At 39.6% G+C, this 20,531-nt stretch overlaps 2 protein-coding genes across 11 annotated transcripts in view; one reads left to right on the top strand and one right to left on the bottom strand.

Moving 5' to 3' along the window:
* Positions 1 to 13,634, bottom strand: part of WWC2 (WW and C2 domain containing 2) — a 96,167-nt gene extending 82,533 nt beyond the window's left edge. Inside the window, exon 1 of one of the 2 annotated variants that reach the window (XM_059844576.1) lies at positions 13,311 to 13,634. In XM_059844576.1, the coding sequence (XP_059700559.1) occupies positions 13,311 to 13,441 (131 nt within the window). In that variant the 5' untranslated portion in view covers positions 13,442 to 13,634. The remainder of the gene's footprint in view (positions 1 to 13,310) is intronic. The other variant, XM_059844577.1, reaches the window with a different exon arrangement.
* Positions 13,265 to 20,531, top strand: part of DCTD (dCMP deaminase) — a 58,926-nt gene continuing 51,659 nt past the window's right edge. For 4 of the 9 annotated variants that reach the window (XM_059844586.1, XM_059844585.1, XM_059844590.1 and 1 more), the window contains exons 1-3: positions 13,265 to 13,404; positions 14,487 to 14,582; positions 15,669 to 15,778. The gene's annotated coding sequence lies outside the window, so the exon portion shown is untranslated. Of the gene's footprint in view, positions 13,405 to 14,486; positions 14,583 to 14,620; positions 14,666 to 15,668; positions 15,779 to 20,531 lie in introns of all 9 variants that reach the window. The other 5 variants (XM_059844591.1, XM_059844592.1, XM_059844593.1 and 2 more) reach the window with 3 other exon arrangements.

Here is a 20,531-nt window from a genome sequence, read left to right as displayed (position 1 = left end):
TATGATCTTTAATGGGATCTTTTTCATCTTTGTTCTTGATGCTTTTAAACCCTTCTACTCTGATGCACAACAAATTTCCATAAACAGATCTCTAGTATGACTGAAGCTGGGCGTCAAACAGAACAAACACATAGAAAGGGAAATACCTTCAGCCTTTACTAACACAAAATTTTATTCACAAACTCAAAACTTCAGAGTCTGCTAGCCTCAGTTCTCTCTTTCATGAATTCATCAGTCCACCCAACCTGACAGCTGTCAGCTAAATACTGCCCCATGAACCATTTTATCGTCTGAAAGAAACGTGTAAATATTTTCACATGAAAATTAAATGTATCTCAAGCAAACAGTAGAACTGAAATATGGTGATGCACTAATGTGTTTCTCTGAAATAAAACAATAAACATGGGTTTTGTAAAATTTTGTGCTTGCTTCTTTGTATTTTAAAAAATAATTAAAAATAAAGAATGTTGTTCATCATACAGACTACCACTCTCCTGCCTTCCAACTTAATATCTGATTTCTATTACTGGGTATATTCTTAGGATGGTTCTACAGCAGATCCAAAGGTCTTAGCATTAGAGGAAAAATTTGTCATTAAATTGCATCCCTGGGACCTTGATGAGTTTGTACACAGCAGTAAGAAGCTTATTTATGCTCCTTGATTAGCTCAGAATCCTATGGCTTCAGTGTAAACATTCTTGAAAAGACAAAACATCACACAGTATAGGAATGGGCACTTTGAAAGATTTTACCATCCCAATATTCATTTTTCCCTTCATCATCAAGTGATGTCAGGCTGATTCACAGCCAAAGGAGATAATCTGAGGACAAATAAGAGGTAATGCTCTTTGGGTCCGTCTCAACTGGGAAAAGTGTGGTTTCAGAGTGCTTCCAACCTCCTGGGCTGCCAGACACTATAATGAAATGAAACTTGCTGAAGTACTGCTCCCAGCTCTCAAGGCTGGATCAGCTGGTCCAAAAGAGATCTATGACCTGTTATGGTCAGAACTACAGTTCAGGCGACCATAGGACTAGATTTCCAGGGTATGGACTCATACTTCTGTGTTTAGATGCAACCATTCCAAAGTCAAGACCCTTTAAGCTACTTGCACACAAAAATTTTTTACAAGTATCCAATGATCTCATAAAGTTAAGTACTTAAGTTACCATGTAATCAAAATCCCCATCAGGACATCACCACCATCAAGGCCACATGAGACCTTTCATGGTATCTGAATGTTACTGTGTTCATCATCAGTGCAACATCAGCTTTAAACATTTCTGCAAGTCTTAAACAGAGGAGTACTTACTACACTTAAGTAAAAAGAGGGCATTTGGACAAAGTTCTAACACTGGCTATTTTAAAAAATTCAAATATAGTACTACAAGATAGCTATTTATGAGAGTTTATTCTCAAGAAATCTGTTAGAAACCTATTACCTTAATAAGCAATGACCTACTACATCTCAATAAGTTCTGCCACAAGAAGGGCTCTTTAAATACTGTCGTTCCTCGACATCAGACACCTGCAGTGAAAGTGTTTCAAGAATTTCAGGCAGCTGGATGAAGCTGTTTAACTAACTAGGACACCAGCCAAATTCAGAATAAAATAAAAAATAATTAAATTGATTAAATGATTAATCATAAGTGTTGATTATGGGAACATTACTTTAGGGCATTTTTTGAGTTTGTTTTGTTGTGTTTGCTGTTCCTTTTTTAAAATATCTTCATACATTTTTTAAAATACTAGGCACCACAACTTTGGCCAGAAAGAAGTTACATTACAATTTTTCATCAAAACCTGGCTGAAGAAGGGAAAAAAGAAAAAAAACCAAAACACACCACCCCCCCCACACACACAAAAAGCCACAAAAGCTCAAAAAACCCCCAAAAACAAAGAAACAAACAAACAAACAAAAACTAGAAACAAACAAAAAACCCCACGAAACCCATGAAATATCAAATCTAGGAGGTTCTAAGGATTTTGCATTAAAAATCCCTAACTGTTCTACATTTGTCCTCCAAGCTCATTTTCTTGCCAATATCTTGCCTGGAAAAATAAAGTTTTGATGTCTTTCATGTATGAGCCAACAGGCCAGCCAGGTCCTGAATGCAAATCAGCAACCTGCTACAGCACAGAAGCCTGTGGCTCATTTTACATCATTCTAAGTCATGCTAGCAACTGAGCCAGAACAACAACCACATAAGCAAACAAGAACAAAAGCAAGAATGAAAAACCAAAATCCATACCAACATAATAATTTCTTTTACTATCAGCAATTTTTTCATCTTCTAGACCGTAGCATCATTAATTTAGCTAACAGCTGCTTAACCAGCAACCCCTTGGCAAACTCCAAATTTCAGTTCACTAACTGTCTCTCCAAGAGTAGATATAAAATGAGAGCCTAGGGATGATCAATAACAGAGACAAAAAAGAACCCCAAAACCAGAAAAGAATATGCAGAGTTCAGAAACTTGAACAGAACATCTGTTTGCTGTGTACTAAATAATCCTGCATAGTCAGCCTTACTTGCTGCAGTAGTAAACCACTGACCAGGCTAGCCTGACTAAAAGGCTTATGGTATTTGTATACTTTCCTGCATCCCATAATATCTCTAGTCATTTAAACACTATTTCAGGAATGTCCTGCAGAGGCTTTAGATGATCATTCACATCCATAGCATTCCACTACTCATTAGAATGACTGTAAATGTGTTAGCAGTTCATTTCAAACATTGCAACATGACAGAAAGAGGTCATGTCACTTCCCTGTCAGATTGCTGCCTTGAATTGCATTCTCTTATGTATGCCCATTTACTCCTCAATGCTTAAGCCAAATATATTTTAAATATTTTATACTTCCATTCCAAATGAGCCTTTCTCATGCTGTAGCCCATTAAAGCACCACCTCAGCCTGCCTCTTCTGCATAAAACATAGCTGCAAACTGCAAAATAATGTGGGAAATATGAAAAACTTTGACAAAACTCCTACTAGCCAGCATCATTAAGACATGAAAATATAGAAAAGAAGACATAGATTTCTGGGGTTTCTCCACATGTCTACATTTCAAACCAATTAATTAATTAATCAATCCATAAATTAAAGGGAACACTGTAACTTACTCCAGAAGGGTGAAATTGGTGAAATTTAAGTCAGAGATCATGTCATCTGAGGACAAACCTGTTTTCTTAATCTTACTCCAACCCCGTGGACATTCCAATGCCAGTTTTGTCAGTTTGTCAATGTTCATTCTTGAATGCAATACTAAATAGTTTTGTGCCTTAAGCTCATACCATAACTTATTTTGTAAATCTTTCTGAAAGAAGTCCATAGCATTCCAAACTAGAACTCATTTCCATTGTACAATTCCATCCAAACTATAAAGGGGGGCTACATTGCAAGTCTTTGCACTTCACACTTGAAGTCTCAAGCAACAAAAGACCCAAAACACTATTAGAGTCAGATCCTGCACACAATAAAATTTTCCGTTACTGGGAATGTAACTAAAATAAACCTCAGAAAACATACAGTCAATTCTAAATTATGACCTTGAAAAATAACATTTTCAAGGTCATAATTTAGAATTTATTACAAATTACTGCACAAGATGAGGACACATCAAGACAGCACTAACTGAGCTGAATGAACTGAAAAAGACCTGTTTTTCTTTTCTGTAACATGTGATTACACTGAATATACATTGTGTAGGTCTTGGGAATAGGGGGATCAGATTTAGATGGACAGTAAGTTTAGGTACACATGGGAGTACATTCCCAAGAGTACACAAAACCATTATCAAGTCTCATAGAGCCTTTAGGCAGACCCTGACTTCTGTCACAGTTTTAACAATAAATTAAGAACTCAAATAGTGTGTTAATACATTTCTACTGAGAAAACGCTTCCTATATGAAATCTGAGCTCCTAAACTTAGGTTATTAGCTCCTAAAAGTAGATTATTTCATGCTCTACCAAGAAATAATGAGAGATACCTCAAGCTGGGTATTCACAGTGCAAACCAGGACAGACAAAACGTCTTAAAATTTAAATCATGTCACAAGTAACAACACACATATGACAACAGAAATACACTTGAGTGGTGGATAACCTATGAAACAAAAATGTCACTTATCTCACAAGAAAACTTGGTATCACTAGCATCTCTTACAAACCCACCAAAGACTAAATCTAAGTCAAAGAAGCTTCATAAGCAGTAGTGACCACAGTTTCATAGAAGCAAAGTCAATTAGATATCACTAGATGTCCTACTTTTCCCATTGCCTTCCCAAAACTAAGAATAACATCCAAATATTCCCTGTGTAGTTCATCTCCCAGCTGCTTCAGCCTTCCTGCACTATAAATCTTTCTCCACTGACAATTGGCCTCTGCTGTGTACTTCGTGGAACAGAAGCCAAAACCAGCAACCCCTTGGTCAGGCTCTGCAAGAGTCAGGCAACAGTCAGAATGGTTCAGGAACATGAATCAAACCACAGGATGACACTGGAATCACTTGCTAAATAACAGCATTTTAAAAATACAATTATTTGACTAATAACAGCATTTCAAAAATCTACCACATAAATATGAATCACATCTCAGATGCAAATTGGTTTTTAACTGGTTTTCCAAGAGCAATTAAGAGTTTTCACAGAGACATTTTGTTAACACTGGTAAAGAGGCAAAAAGTTTACATAGACATTTTTTGCATAATCAAGAAAATGTGCATTAAGAATGAAGGGACTAGGTTTTGAATAAGAGTACTCATTATAGATCAGATCATCATGGCCTCTCATGAGACAGACATTTCTGGGCTACACTGCAATTTAACCATTGACAGTCCCATTGTTTCTCTATCAAGAATAAATAAATGTCTTTCCCTGACAATTTTCTGCAGTCCATCACAGACAGTGAGTAAAGTTAAGACACCCACATTTTTAGCCAAAGCAGGTCATATCTCTTCTTTTGGAAGCACTACAGGAACAATACAGCAAATACCCTGCCCAGAAGTGTCCTAGTGAGTGACGGCAGAAGAGACCAGAATTGTTCCTCCACAATGTGAACCCAATAAAAACACTGCCATGCAGCTATACGACAGGGGACACCTGTGCTTTGGTCAAACCCATCTTGACAAGATGCTACTAAGACATACGCCTGCCACTTAGCTAAAAGGCAGGCAACATTCATCATGCATTGGGCATATTTTCTGCCATATGGCATGATGTGCTTGTACACAATTTGCAGACTAGCAAAAGTTCATCTGCCATATGATTAAAACCAGCCCCATTCCCAGGCAGATATTCCTAGCTCTATGAGGGAGGTAAGCTCTTATGGTCGAAGGGCCAGGCATTGAATCAGAGTAAGAATTCTTCACCAGTCAGATCTGTAAGCCTTAAAATAAGCTTATCTGGACAAGAATACAGTTTAGCACTTAAAAGTATTTTTAAAAGAAACAATAGGTGTGTAAAGTGCTATTCCTTCACTAACAAGGAGAAAGTTGCTTATATAAAAACTGTGTCCTCACAGAGTTTAGTTAAAATACAGATTCTCCTAGATCTTTCCCCCTGTACCAAAAGTCAAAAAATACTGATATTTTTAGATACTGACAGCATGATTACCAAATGAATCAGCATATTACGGAAGGCATTCGAGTAGGTTGTTCTCTTTTACTTTTCAAATAAAGATTGAAGTTTTATTTCATGAATTAAGAAAAATAGCACAGACATCAAAGCCAGTCCAACTTGAAATATTGTATTGCACACAGCAAGAGTATACATAAGTTCAAGTTTGCTGTCCCAAGATAATGTGTCTTTACGTACCCACACAATTACTTTGAATACATTATGTATTCAAAGTTGATGAGATAAAGTTGCCTTTCTTCAAGTACAAACAGTATCCAAGTTCAAAGGACAGCATCTGATCTCGTTCTATAAGATGCAAATGATTGTTTCAGTCAACAGAATAAACTGACAGACTGCCTCTAGCCCACAAGTCCTAGCCAACCAAAAAAAAAAAAAAAATCCAAAAGAAAATTAGCTTTTAAAAAGTACACTTTAACAAAGGGGGGGAGAAGAATCTCTCATCCAAGAAGCTCTTTTAAAAACAAGAGTCAGAGACTGACTTCATCAGGTAGGAACTTCACCATCATTAATGGTTTTGCACAGAAAAAGTCACTGGGAAGAGCAACAGTCTTCATCAATACTCATGCGCTATTTAAAAGACCCAAAACCTCCACAATGCAAATCCCTTCCAATTACTGAAGATACACAAAAGGAAAACCATAACTAATGTAAACTTCTCTTTTCAGCCACTAGCTGCTCCTTCCAAATGATGGACAAGTCAAGCTGTCCATACAGATGATGACTTCAAATGCATAAAGAAAAATGTCTCCACTTCGCTTCACCCAATAAGACATTAAAAATCTTCAATTACACCATCATTCTGGTGAGACACTTTGCACCAGAGCATAAAACACATTTTATGAACAATTAGGAACAAAATGAATCAAAGTCAAAGAATTTCTTATCTCATTCATAAACAGTAGAAATTAGCTATTCATAAGGATATTGTCAACAGCAGCACATTCCCAAAAAACAACTTCTAATTCTGCAACCACACAATGACAAAATTTCTCTTCAACACATGCTTCACAGCAACAAACTTTTAAAAGGTCAGTAAAAAATTCTGCAACATCATAAAGGTTTCTTGGTTACAGAAAACATATTTAGAATCAGGACCTCCATGACAGTTTTACTACTGACTCACCCAGCAAAGATGAATACAAAGACATGCACAAGAAAACAATGGAGACACCCCACAAGAGAAATGGACACCTAAGACAATAGTTCCATAGCAACTAGGATTGATCTTCACTTTGATTTCTACAGCACCATTCTCCCCTTCTGCTCCCAGCTCTGGACTTGCCTCCTGGCTCACACTAGCATTAGTACCCAGTCAGCAACATAACACGCTGATTCTGCAGGAAAACAACCCTAAAAAACAATAGGGTTCATTTTAGATTTTAGCCAAATTGTGTCCTGGGCTCAGTTTTGGTGGCAAAAAGGAGGACATGTAAGCAGAACCATGCCAGTTGGGACTCAGTAAGCCTACTGAGCATTATCCTCTTGGAATACTTTTCTACTCTCCTTCCAGGTAGCTTAAATCCATAAGAATTTAAACACCACAGCATAACAGTTGTGGAATCTTAGCATCATTTCTATTCATGCCTTTCTGAAATTGTATCGCCATGGAAATACTACTGTATGTAAATTTTTGTTTGTCCATTTTCAATCTTTTCATTACTTCCAGGAGTACTAGTTCAGTTTTCAGTCACCTGTGTGATGTAGAAATTGTTAAATCAAAGATACCTATAACAATTTTTTAGGCTAAAAAGAAGAAGGTAGCAAAAAACCAAAATAAAACACTTTCCACAAAATTCTACTTATCTATTGATGTTACAAACTTTAGTAAGTGGAAGTACAGAAAGCCTCTTATTTTATTAGAATAACCTTAGTATCACATTCAAAGCACAGAATTTTAGCCAAACAGTTGATGACTGGTTATTTAACAGGAAAAAAAATCACGAACTCCTAATGCAATCTGTACAGATCTCTAAATTTATAAATAATTTCTCATATTTGATCTACATATTGACTCTTGCTATTTTCCTTCACGTGTACAACTTCTCATTAAGTCTTATGTTGCGCATGACAATTATTGTAACACTATTTTGTAAGTCAAGGTAGGTTTTAATTGAAATAGTTCTAGCAGGCAAGTACAACAGACACAGGTCTGGATAAACCACAGCCTATAGCACTTGTCCCACTTCACATACCAGGTCACAGTTCTTGGCTGTGACCAGCAGTACATACTTTGCACACATAAGCAAATAGTCCACAGCATTTCCTGACTTGTTAACTTCACATGCCCCAAGATGAAAGACACAGTGCAGCTCTATCACTTCCAGAGAAATAAAGAATAAAAGCCTTATCTCGGAGTTACCATAGCCATTTTCACTAATGCTAAAATCAACAACACACAGCCCCATGCAAATGACAGACTGGTTAAAAAACTCACATACACACTCACTTTGTATTTGAACACTGTGTGATGCTATCACAGTTACAGCAGCACTGCAATATTAGAATTCTACTTTACACTGGATAAACAAATGAAGATGTCAGAACTTCAGACACAGCTAGTCTCTCATTGCATGTTCATGGGTTTCATCATGGGTTTTATTTTGAATAAATACAGATCAATTAAGTAAAAGCAGTCCTCAACCTGTCACTGAAATCAGAATGAGATACTAGACAGTTTCATGGGGAGCATGCACATTCCTGAGAAGAAAAGGAGGCAGTAATAAATTAGGTGGAATTGGGATAAAAACCAGCAAATGATACTACAGCATGAAACAGGAAAGAAAAAGATACTTGGGGGGAAAAAAACTGTTGCCCTATCTCACTACAGGATTATTTCAAGCTGTATATCTTGGAGTGCCATCAAAGGATTCTCTACTAATTTTTCAAAAGAGCAAGTTGACCATTGCTTATTAAGGCTCAAATGTCATTAAGTATGTTGAAACAATCATTTAGCAGCTCCACACCATCAAAAACATGAAAGACTCATTCCCTCCTCAGTTACTGGCAAACAAGAGAAGGGAAGATAGAAAGGGAATGAGAAATGATGTGAGAAACCAGTGACGGTTAAATTCGGTCTTAGCAAGCAGCAGTCTAAATAAAGGCCATTCTCAGGTAGTTGTTGCAGTGGTAAATAATCAACGTTGAGGTCAGCACTTAAAACAGAATAAAGATCAATCCCTTTCAAGCTGTAATAACTAACACATTATTTTATTCATCTGTCACAGCACAGCTTTCTTACATGCATGAAAGAATCAATCCAAATGTATTTTCAAGTCTCTGATGATGCCTCTCACCATGTTAATTCATTTCTGCTTGCCTCTTATTTGCTACCTTTAATGAGCACAGTGTCTTATATGACTCCTATTTCTGCTGTGACTGAAGGTCTTTTACCATGCACCCCTGAGCTACAGCAATGTCCAGGAAAGAGACAGGATGGAAGTCCCCCCACTTAAATAACTTCAACTTCAATATCTTCAGTCCTCACACTCTCTGCTGTCCACAAGACAAGGGAAAGCAAGTTCTAGTGAAAAGATAAGGAATAAACTGCCCTTCTTTTCTATGGAAAATGAGCAAATGACATTTAATTGCTGAAACCTAGTAAATTTTCTAATTCAGACAAATCTAGCACAAGTTACAAAATCCCATGCTAAAATTTGTAGTGTTTTCAGCTCCCCAAAAGATGAGAGAAGCAATGGAAACTGCTTTCCCTACTCACAAAGCAAACTCTTTCACAATCTCTTAACTTGTAAAGTTCTCTGTTTTTCTGACATCCAATGCTTCTCAAGCACTTTCTTAGTTATACAGTTAGCAAATACTCTCAAAACATTTTAGCAGAAGTATACTATAAACTATTTCAAATGTACAAATGTATTTTTAAAAGGTTTTAGGCCTCAGTGGAAAGTGAAGTGAGAACAGAAAGGATAATTTTGTTTTCATACCATCTCATTCCTTACCACTGACAGGAGTGGGACAGGAGTGCAGATAAAGATTTAAATGAAGATCATTCGCAACTTCAGAATTTGTGATGCAGAACTCATTATAGGCAAGCTATAAAAAAGCCATCTGTTTTGAGTCAATGGTGATCAGCAGTGTGCATGGGACTATTTATTATGTAGAAACCAAGATATGAGAAGCCCTGAATTCATAGTGAGAAAACCAAGCATCACTCAACTGCTGAAAAATTCAGATTACTGAGATTCCTATCTCTCATCTCATTCCTCCTTGGTGCGTTACTCTGTTGGTTCCACTAAGGAATATAACAAACATGAGGCCTACTTAAAATGTGTTGAATGATAGAAAAGAAAGAATTTTCCTTTTCAAATTCCTGTCCCACCCAAGCCCCTATTAATTAACAGAAAAAAAAAAACCAACCCAAAGCAATACTTTACAATTACTCAGTATTCTAAGAACTTGAAAGAGTTTCAAAGGAACTTCAAAAAACAGTATGCATTCCTCTAACCCTTTCTCCCCTTTTCATCTGCTTCATCCTCTTCAGCCCATAGCCATCTTTTCATATTTTCATCATGTAGTAGGAGGATAAAATTTATACTTGGTCTATTTCCCTGCTTACCATAAGCCAGTTCCAGAAGAACTGTCCTGTCCAGCAAGTTCTCAGCTTGCTTGAGGGAGTCATGAAAAGAGAAATCACATCTATATATTTTGTGACTGAAAACGTTGCTGCAACTCTCACATTCTTGCCTTTATGTCTTTCTGTCTATCTGAATTATAGATCTTAAAGTTCAAGTGGCCCTCTCTTTTGGGACACTAGCCTTTAAAAAAAAATTAGCACGGAAGAGTAAGTGAATGGAGAGAAAAATCACTGGTGAACATTGCAAAACATTAAAAACCCCCGAGCTTCCACAACACTCCCAAAACACAAGCTAAGTCACTATTGCCTTTGAAAGTGTGAGATTTTCCAACATCAGTGGGATTATTCAATTCATAGAGTGGGCAAAACTGAAAACTGAGTCCCAAGCTTAAAGCTGATGTTTTTTTCCACCGTTGTACCCAAGGCTATAATTGTATTAACAGACCTGCACCACCTAAGCAGTAACAAATACATGTTCTAGAAAAGAACATGAGAAAAAATATTAAAAAACATAACAACCACAAACACAATTTTCCAAGAAGCTTTCAAATAGGGCATTTCAACTGCCCTCTTATTTCTAGATGTGAATATTTTAAACCAGTAACAAAGTTCCTAACTGTGCTCAAATACTCCTGGCAATTTACAAACATATGGCTAATGTCTCATAGCACTAGTCTTCAGTATTTGTATCTTCTAAATAAAAGAGGATAAAAACTATTTTAAAACATCAAACATGACTTTTCTATGTACTCATAGAGGGAATGAAGTGTGACAACAGCAGAAGGAATATTGTCAGTAAAAACTTATCTATTTTACACTTGCTTTACCAATGATACATTTTAGAAGCCTGTGTACTATAATATTCCACAGGTACATCATGAAAACTTTTTGATCTCTATGAGAGAAAATAGTTGGGGGAAAAAAAAGTCCTAAAGCATCACCAGACAAGGCAACATGTTTTCAGTCATTCTTTATAATCCATTACCTTCATTTTGACTATTAATTATAAGCTTTAGAAACAACATTAATCCAGATTTTATTGTATTGACAAACTTGGAAAATCACTTTTCAACTTTTCTGACAGCAAGCCCACACAATGTTCTGTATGGTTTCCAAATGTATATTCTCTAAATACATGGAAGATAAAACTGAACCTAAAGCAAAACCATCACAAGACTTTCACTAATTTCTTATTAGTTTTTCCAAAACAAGTCACCAATATAAGTACAGACTGCAAACAGAGATATTGTAAATACAAATACTACAAGCTGCACATCAAATGGGCTTGTCAGTCTCTCTTCTGTGCAGGCAATTCAGCTTCACAGCTGAGCCATGTACACTAAAGCATGCATTCTCTTAAGTACCTAGGGCAAAATCCCTTTTTGTTTGTTTTGCATGACTGACGCAGGTTAACAATTATTTCAAACACTACTCTTCTGAAAAGGTCTTTATCATCTGTAATGAGAACCGAGGGAGTAAGGTCTCAGGACTTGGTTTCCCTTTCACCTGTAAGGCATTAATGAAACAATATTTATCCTATCCCTATAGGATAGCAAACACACAAGTGTTATGTCACTGTCTACTCTGTTAATAAGAGTGAAGACTCAAATTTTACCACCAAATATGATAGTCTTGAACTTTTCAGGACTACAGAATGTATTAAATTAAAATAGTAGTATACTCATTGAGGCAGTATTAGAAAAAGTACATTCCATATCACATTTTGCTTTGCCTCAATCATACTATCTTCTATTCAGCTTTGAAAATGTACATTTAAGGTCTAAAACTGAACAAAACTTCATATCCACTGTTTCTAGAGACAGTAAAGACAGAAATTTTATACTGCCTGCATTAAAAAAAAAAAATTACCCAAGAATGCCAGGTGTAATAAATAACATTGTCATGTATACCGTATCACCCCACTAATATTTACAAGGTAATTAACATGTTGTGAAGTACAGAGGAATGTAAGCATGAAGTTTGCCACAACTGGAATTTGCTGTTATAGCAAGTAAGACTGAGCAGCAGGCCTTACACAGCACATGATGCTCGTCAAAACTTCCCTCTGCAACTTGCAGCCAGCAAGCTTTGCCACAACAACCTTTTCCAAGTTCACCTGAGAAATATAAACCAAGGCCTTCATTTATAATTCAATGCTGCTTGCTTCATAAATTTATAGTGTCTTTTAGAAGTCGGTTTGTTTTCTTAAAAAATAAGACTGCACTGTTTCCGACTGCAACACTGTATTTCATAATATGCACAAAGTTTTGGGGTTTAATTACTTCTCAGCACCACTTCGGACAAAAGGTAAGTTTTGCACTAGGTATCTTGTGCGCCTGTGACCCAGCTACTAAAAACAGTCACTGAAGCCGCCGCACAGAGCCAGCATCCGTGTCCAGCCGGCAGAGCTGCCCGGGCACTCCGGGACGAGCAGCCTTGGCGCAGGGTGCCTCGCTCGCTGAAGCACTTCCACAGGAGTTTTACAGCGCTCAGCCCCGGGAGGGGCAGCAAACACGGCGTGCTCCGGCTGGCGGGGGCTGAGCGGATTTGGGCTCGCCGAGGCCTAGCCAGCACACGAGGCCTCCGGCAGCCCCGGCTCCTGCCCCGGCAGCCCCGCACACGGCTCCGGGCGGGCCAGGGGAGCGGGGGCACACGGGAGGGCCCCGCGCCCGGGATGCTCCGCCGGCCAGGAGGGGGGAGGTGGCCCCGCTCCTCAGTGTCCAGGGGAGCGGGAGGGCGAGGAGCCAGAGCCTCCGGTTTGGGAGGGAGTCGCAAACTTTGGTACCTGTCGGGAACTCCTCAAATGCCAGCAACCCCCGGCCGCTCCCAGAGGAGCTCTACAGGCTTCTCCCTCCCTCCCCGCCCCAACACCAACTCACGCCACAGGCTTAGAAACAAGCCTGTACCCGTGCCTGTGGGAAGGAGGGCACGGTGTGCCCGTCTGCAAGCAGGGCTTCTCCTGCCCCCCCCCCCTCCCCGTCCCTAGAGGGGACCCTCCGGCGCGCCCCTCGCCCGTCCCTCCCGGCGGGACCGCTCCGAGCCCACCGCCCGCCCGGGCCTCGCCGCCTCCCTGCCCGCGCTCCACCTGTCCCGGGGGTCGATCCAGCTGGTCTGCTTGGTGTTGTGGTCGATGTAGAAGACTTTGCCGTCGTAATCCCTCGCCTCCTCCCAGCCATCGGGTAAGGGAAGCTGCCCATTCCCCGCTTTCCTAGGCATGGTCGGTCGGCGGGGGTAACTGCTCCATAGGGACAGAAAGAAAGACGGGAAGCGGGAAAAGCCCCGACCCGGGCCGGGAAAGGGGCCGGGAGCGGGGGCTCGAGGGAGTCTAGGGAAGTCCTCTGCCGGGTCTCAGTCCACCATGCCCGGGCTGCCGCCTCGCCCGCGCCGCGGCGGCGGGTCAGGGCTGCCGGCGGAGCCCAGCTGCCGTCTGGGCGCGGGGAGCCCGGCTGAGCCCCGGGCGGCCGCGGCCGCCGCTCATTAGCATGAGATTAGCATCCATCTCATCTGCATGCACATTCCTCCCGCCGCATTCCTCAGGGTTAACCCTGGCCGCGCTGCCCGCCGGGCTGGGCCGGGCAGGCCTCGGCCGCGGATCCGGCGCGGAAGCGGCCGGCGGGGCAGCGCGTAGGGCCGGGCGGCGGGCAGGAGCGGGGAAAAGGCTGCGAGAGGGGCCCGCCTGCTTCCATCGAGCTTTGCCCGGGGGCTCGGCCGGCGTGGGGGGCAGGAGACGGCCCCCCGCGGGGGACGGGCGGTTCCGGGCGCTGCGGCCGCGTCCCCCAGCCTGGTGGGGCAGCTAGCGGGGCCGGGAGACCCGCGGTCACCGCCGCCTCCCGGGGGACAGCAGCGCCCGGCATGACGGACACCGGCGCGTCCCATTCTTTGTCTGCGAACTTGCTGCGGCCCGGCATCGGGTGGCGCAGGAGACTTTGTTGCGGGGCATGTCCCGGCCCTCGGAGCGCGGGGAACGTGTCCCGGGAAAAGACAGCTTTGCCGCTGCCTCTCTCTATGCCCTGAGTCGGGGCGGTGTCGAGTTCCCTCTCCCAGCCGTTCAGGTCCCGCCAACCTCCTTTCGCATCCTTGTGAACTCTCGCTAAAGTCCAGTAAGGCTCAAGGGTTCCTAAAAAGCACCTTGTTACTTGAAATACTTGAGTTCTAAATTTAAATACAAATGGGAACCCCTTTTTAACCATGGAAGTACCTAAACTTAGTGTCTTTAGTTTTGGTTTTGTGTGTTTGTTGGTTTGGGTTTTTTTTTTAACAGAACCATCAGTGAAGAGTACGTACGTACGCCGTGGGTGCCCCGGACTGTTGTGGCCTGAAAAGCAAGCAGCTAAATCGCATTAAGTACAGACACCAGGTGTGAGTTACTGAGTGTTAATCTCTCATTTGCCACAGGAGAAGAGTACCCCAGGCTGGTTACCATGGTTCAGCTGATAGAAGGTAACTTAATGAGCTCTATTAGTTTGCATGTGTATCTGATTCCCAAGATCTGGCACCAGAAGTAGAGCATCAATGGGCGAATATGACTCTTTAGTTTAGCAGCTAGAACTCCTAGGTAACTCAAGTCCCTGCTTCCTAGAATGTTTTATTTCTTTTCATTTAAAATTACTGGTTTTAAGTAACAAGATTTTCCTGGGAGAGGAAGTCTCAAACCCAGAGCTGGTTTTGTGGTGGTTTTTTGTTTTTGTTGCTGTGGGGTTTCTTTTGGTTTTTTGGGGGGGAGGGGGTGTTGGTATTGGTTTTGTTTTTTGGGTTTTTTTTAATGTCTGTTTATCTTCTCCATTATAGCTTTCTAGTATTCAGCTCCATAAATTATTCTTCTGTGGCAATTTAGCCTTATTATCTACTGGACTTGTTCTGTGCGTAACAAGATTTTTGATTCCACTTCAGAGGCCACATGTCTGACAAGCATTGAAGTAACTCATTGGCACGTATCTAAGTCCTACTGTTGGGTCTGCTCCTAAATAGAAAAATGTATCAGCAAGATATTATTTTAATTTAGCTAATTGCCAGTCTGGTACAGATAAGATCTGTGTTAGTCATTGTACTTATTTTATTGGCAGTCTTGTCCCCAGATGACCCCTATGCCTCCCCCTCCAGACTTTTTTGAAGATTTTGATGTCTAAGGTAGTGTGCAATGAAACTGTACGTTAACTGTACTTCATACATGACGTAAGGTCAAGGTAGTTAACAGTGGAGAAAAACTGAGCTGTGCTAACTTCTGGATATCCATAAGAGTTGAGCTGCTTAGGGAATGCAGCAGGATCATTGCCTGTTAAAGAGACAGATGCATTTCTTTTCATTGTCAATATTGTTTCAATGAGCTTTTTGACTTTTAAGGGCCAGTTTTCTTGTCCATCAGTAAAAAAGCATCCCCACATTTACCAAGCGTTTTGTTTGTGTCCTTTTAAACAGTCTACTCAATTTTATAATTTGTTTGTAGGTGTTGCCCTACAGTGAGAAATTACCTGCGGTGGTTGTGGGACAGGATAAACTGCATTTCCTTTTCCATTTTAAAGTTCATTTTGCATTGTCAAGAAGACATTTCAATATGTAAGTTGATAAAAATCTATAGAGGATGTACATTTCTTTCTAAAGCCAACTGCCAGTTACTGATCTTTGGCATTACCCAGGAGCTTTTATAACAATATAGCCTTTTTCATCTTGAAAAAGCAGGCCTGTTACATGGCAGCACTCCTGTACTCCTAGTGCCTAAATAATTCACAAAAAAGAAAGAATAAAATTAGAAATCTGTAATACCAAGACAAAACTGGAACATCATTTGTGTCAATACTTCCTCTGAAGGCAGTCATGGCACCTGCAGGAATACTCAGCTCCTACTCTGTGTCACCACCAAGGCAGGCAGACCCACATCTTTGATTATTGGTCAGATGAGATCCACATGGATGTGGATCTGAGTTATAACCATCTTTACCAATGTAATACTTCTCATAAGAAGACGTCAATATTTTAATTCTCATAGATAAATGGAAATTGTAGCTCTTAAATTTTGGAAATGAATACACTGAAGTCATTGCATAATTGTCTAATTTTTACGTATATGCTTGTGTGTCTATATACAGATGTGCTTACACTGAAGTATAAACTGTTGCGTGGTGTTATGCTCTCCCCTTCCTCCCCCTATTTTCCATTGTTTGAGTACTTCATTGTGTTTCCATCCATTGTTAGAGTCTACAGTCCAGAATGCCAGTTTAGGACTACTTAGGCATGACAGTGCTTGACATCAGATGGACAAAAAGTAGGTGTTCTTTGTGTAAACAGACCTTTAATATTGCCAGTGAGAACATATGGCTTTTTGAAGGTATTTTTTCAAGTATACCTCCTGCATTTCAACTGATAACCTGCCTGGCATGTTGTGCTGGCATTGTCAGCTGACAGCATACCACAGATTGTTTGGCTTAATTACATAAGACAGCATAGTTCAGAAGATGTAAGCATGCTTTATTCAAAACACAGAAGGGTTCTTATGAATGAGGTGTGCAAAAGCACAGAACAATCTAGCTATGGCATGATTTAAGTATCTATCGAAAAATATGATAAATAACCAGAGGTAATCAATGTGAAAGAGCTAATCATTCCTATCTTTTGCTTTGCATATGCATGTTTAAGTGGCCTGAAGAAATTCCCATGGTAAGTAGTGCATAGGTAAAGAATTGAGCTAAAGGGAATTAGAACCATAACTGCTTTGTGTTGACTAGAAGAAAAAATGTCTATGTGAAAATTCAGAGCACAAGTATGGGAATGGCTGTATCCAAAGGAGGTCTTCAAAGGCCTATACTTGTATCCTGTCACATAACAAGAAACGTATCCACTCCAGTCTTTGCTAGTGTAGTTAATCTCCTGATACTCTCTGCTTGCTGCTTCTTTCATAATAAGGCTGTTCCTGGAACTAACTGTGATCAAATAAACCTGTGTTTGTACCTTGTCCTTCCCTAATAGGAGACTCCCTTAATTTGATGATCCACTGGAGTGTCATCCCTGGTGAAATGTGCAGCTGTTACAGCTCTAACTTGTACTATCCACAAATGGCTCTGAAGCAGGAGCTGCAGCAGTTTCTCCAAAAATTTCCATAGTTCAGCTTTCACTGCTTGCACACAGATTTTGAGTATAGAATGAATTATGAAATATGGCAACAGAAGCATCTGACAAAAATATTTGAAAATATATATTGGTCATGTTGGGGTTTTTTGAACACTTAAACCACCAAATATGTTCAATGAGTCTGACTTCTGTCATGTGTAGCTACTGTAGAACTCTAAAAAGTAATCAGTATTATCAGCATTATAAATATTTGCTAATTTAATAATGGTGAATTTTATCTGACAGCTATGTTTTCAGAGAAAAAAGCGCACACCAAAAAATTCTCCCATATAAAGTGAGATTTTTACTTTTAAAAAGTGTTTAAAAAGTTCTGCAAAGAAAAACTGTATGCATGCATGAGGGAGGAAAGGAGGAGGAGTGCTGCTTTTACTGTTGTCAGCTTCTGATGCATGTATGCATCTGACAGTAAAAGATCTTTGAATAATACTGTTTCTGGTTGAATTTATGATGAAGCTCTGCCGAATCGATGGAGCCAGAAAATGTTTATGCTCATCCAGCTTTTCTTGTTATTCCAAAGCCTGCTCTATCCACTTACATCCATTTGAACAGCTTGCTGCTTAGACAGTTCTAAAAAGGTTTCCCAGAGTATCAGTGAAAAAAAGACTATGCCAGGTTCTGCTTCAAATTAATATACTACCTTTTTTTTTCCCAGAATTTTGGTCTGGTTTTTTTTTTTTTTATTTCAGGCATGCACAGGAAAAAGTACTGAGCAATCATATGTTTTCAGTCAAGACATACTATGAATCTGAAAGTAAGCACAGAGAATGATTTTAAATTAGTGTTAGTCTGATTAAAAGTTTAGAGTAGAAAATTAAAAGTTTAGAATGGAAATGATATGAGCTTTGCCTCAAAGTTAGCTATGGAAATATGAGCAACATTTTCATGGTAAAATCTTCTAAACTCACCCCAAGCCACTCATTAACCTGACTTAACATTCAATTCTGTTAAGTCTGGTTCATACTGCTGAAATTTCTGTGGACAAAGAGAAAAGAAGATGGACAATTTTGGTTGTTCCAAAATCCCTAGGACTGATGAGGTTCAGATTAGTGTCTGATGCATATTCCCAAAAGATTCTTGATGCAGTCTTGGTATTAAACCTCCCATAGTAACAGTCTCACTGTTTCTTTTGTGTATTTCTGATACTTGTACACACATTTAGGTTTCCTACATTTCGTCATATCTATGGAATTACTCTGTATATTCACTGCTGCCTAATGGCTTTGGAAAACCACAAAGCATGTCTGGTTAGCCAGGAAGGGTCCCAAGAGCCTGGTCTTCTCTTCTGGCCACATGTAAGAAAGAAGCTGGCCAGCAATAGAGGATTACTGCTCATTGGCATGAAGGGAAGAATGGAGGAACTTCTCAATAACTGCTCCTTTGGCAGTGAACAGCAGTTAATTTCCTGAAGTATTTAAAATATTTTATGAACTAGTATTCAAGTTCACAGGTTTACAGAGGTAATGCTTTTAACAGTCCCTCTTTACTGTTGCAATGAGTTCAGTGTTCCCACCTCAGCCAAAAGAAAACACTTAGTGTACATTTGCTGTGTTGTGTCTAAGGGGGGAAACAGATGAAACATGAAATGTCATGTTTTAGCAATAGCATCCTGAAGTACATTTCTTCTCTGTATTATCCATGTACTTTCAGGAACACTGTGCAGTGAATGAAGTAGACTGGACTAATAGAGTATTTAACACCTGCATTACAAAAGAAAAAATTATTCTCTGACTGATGGTGAGGTTTAGGGAACCTTTCTTCTAACAAATGACATATTGTATTTTAAATGCAAAGAAGTATGGAGTTGCCAAACTAATATATACTAAAAAAAAAGGTGCTTCTTTTCCCCTTTACTCACTTTTCATCTCTTGTTTCCCCTCAAAAATACAGTTTCTTTGTGTGAATCTGAGGTATTTTGATGTCTGACCTAGCCAATAACAAAGGAACCTCAATCCTTTCTTATTGCTAAGTGAGGCTAAAAACCATGCTGAAAAAATAAAATCAATCTGTGCAAATTTATAACAAAAATGGAACTGATTCATCAATACCATGATTTTGCACTTCTAAACTGCTAGAGATGTTGCTGAATTGTATGAATCATTCCATGGCAATTTTCATTCTAGTCTGCTTATCCAAAACCCAGAATCCCAATGTTTGCACTTTTTGGAGGATTGAAACAATTTGAAGAACACAGCATGATATTATTATGTCCACTTTTCAGTGAGCATCAAAAAAAGAATTGTGTTAAGTGACATGATGGAGTGAAAAATGCCTATATGAAATAGAGTAGGTATTAGAATGTTGGGTGCTTTCAGCTCCTGAACTGAATCTATTGAACTGAATTATGTCAATTTTATGTTCAGTATGTGATCTCAGAAATGCTTGGGATAAGCTTTATTATCACAAGGAAAACATTATAATTCATACAAAAATTCTTTTTTTTTTGGTATCTTATTCCCAGGTAAAATATGTATAAAAGTTATCAATTTCATATGGTCAAGCATGTGTTATGAAATGTTTGTGCCCACATATAAAACACGTGACAATATTTCAAGTTCTCTCCTTTGAATTTCTTTGTGGAAAATCATAACAAAAGCATAAATTGTAGTTAGCTTCACTTGTGTTTTCATAAATGAAACACACTAATAAAGAAACAGATTCCAACACCATAAAAAGCTAACACTGAGCAAGAGTTAAAAATATATTTTGAATTTAGTCAAAGTCTGCAAAATTTAAGTATTAAATAATGCATAATCCTTGGGCTATGAAGTGTCAGAGCTGTTGCTGATTATCAGCTGTTCTGTAAAGGTGAAAGCAAAAGGATATATAGTTGATGCTTATATCAAAGGAATCACAGGATTACAGGATGAGGGGGATTGGATTGGTGTCATCTGGAGTCATCCTGTTCAATCTGATTACACAGGGCCCCCTAGAGACAATTGCCCAGGATCATGTCCAGGCATCCTTCTCGGTATCTCCAAGGATGGAGATTCCCCAGTTTCTCAGGTCAGCCTGCTCCACTGCTTGGTTACCCTTACAGAAAAAGGATGTTTCATGATGTTCAGAGGGAAACTCCTTGTCTCAGTTTGTGACCATTGCCTCTGATCCTGCCACTGAGCACCACTGAAAAGAGCCTGGCTCCATCTTCTTTGCATCCTCTCTTCAGGCTTTTCTGTACATTCATGAT

Source organism: Haemorhous mexicanus, chromosome 4 (assembly GCF_027477595.1).
Source record: "Haemorhous mexicanus isolate bHaeMex1 chromosome 4, bHaeMex1.pri, whole genome shotgun sequence".
Taxonomy (NCBI): domain Eukaryota; kingdom Metazoa; phylum Chordata; class Aves; order Passeriformes; family Fringillidae; genus Haemorhous; species Haemorhous mexicanus.
This window is presented reverse-complemented; position numbering and strand designations above follow the sequence as displayed.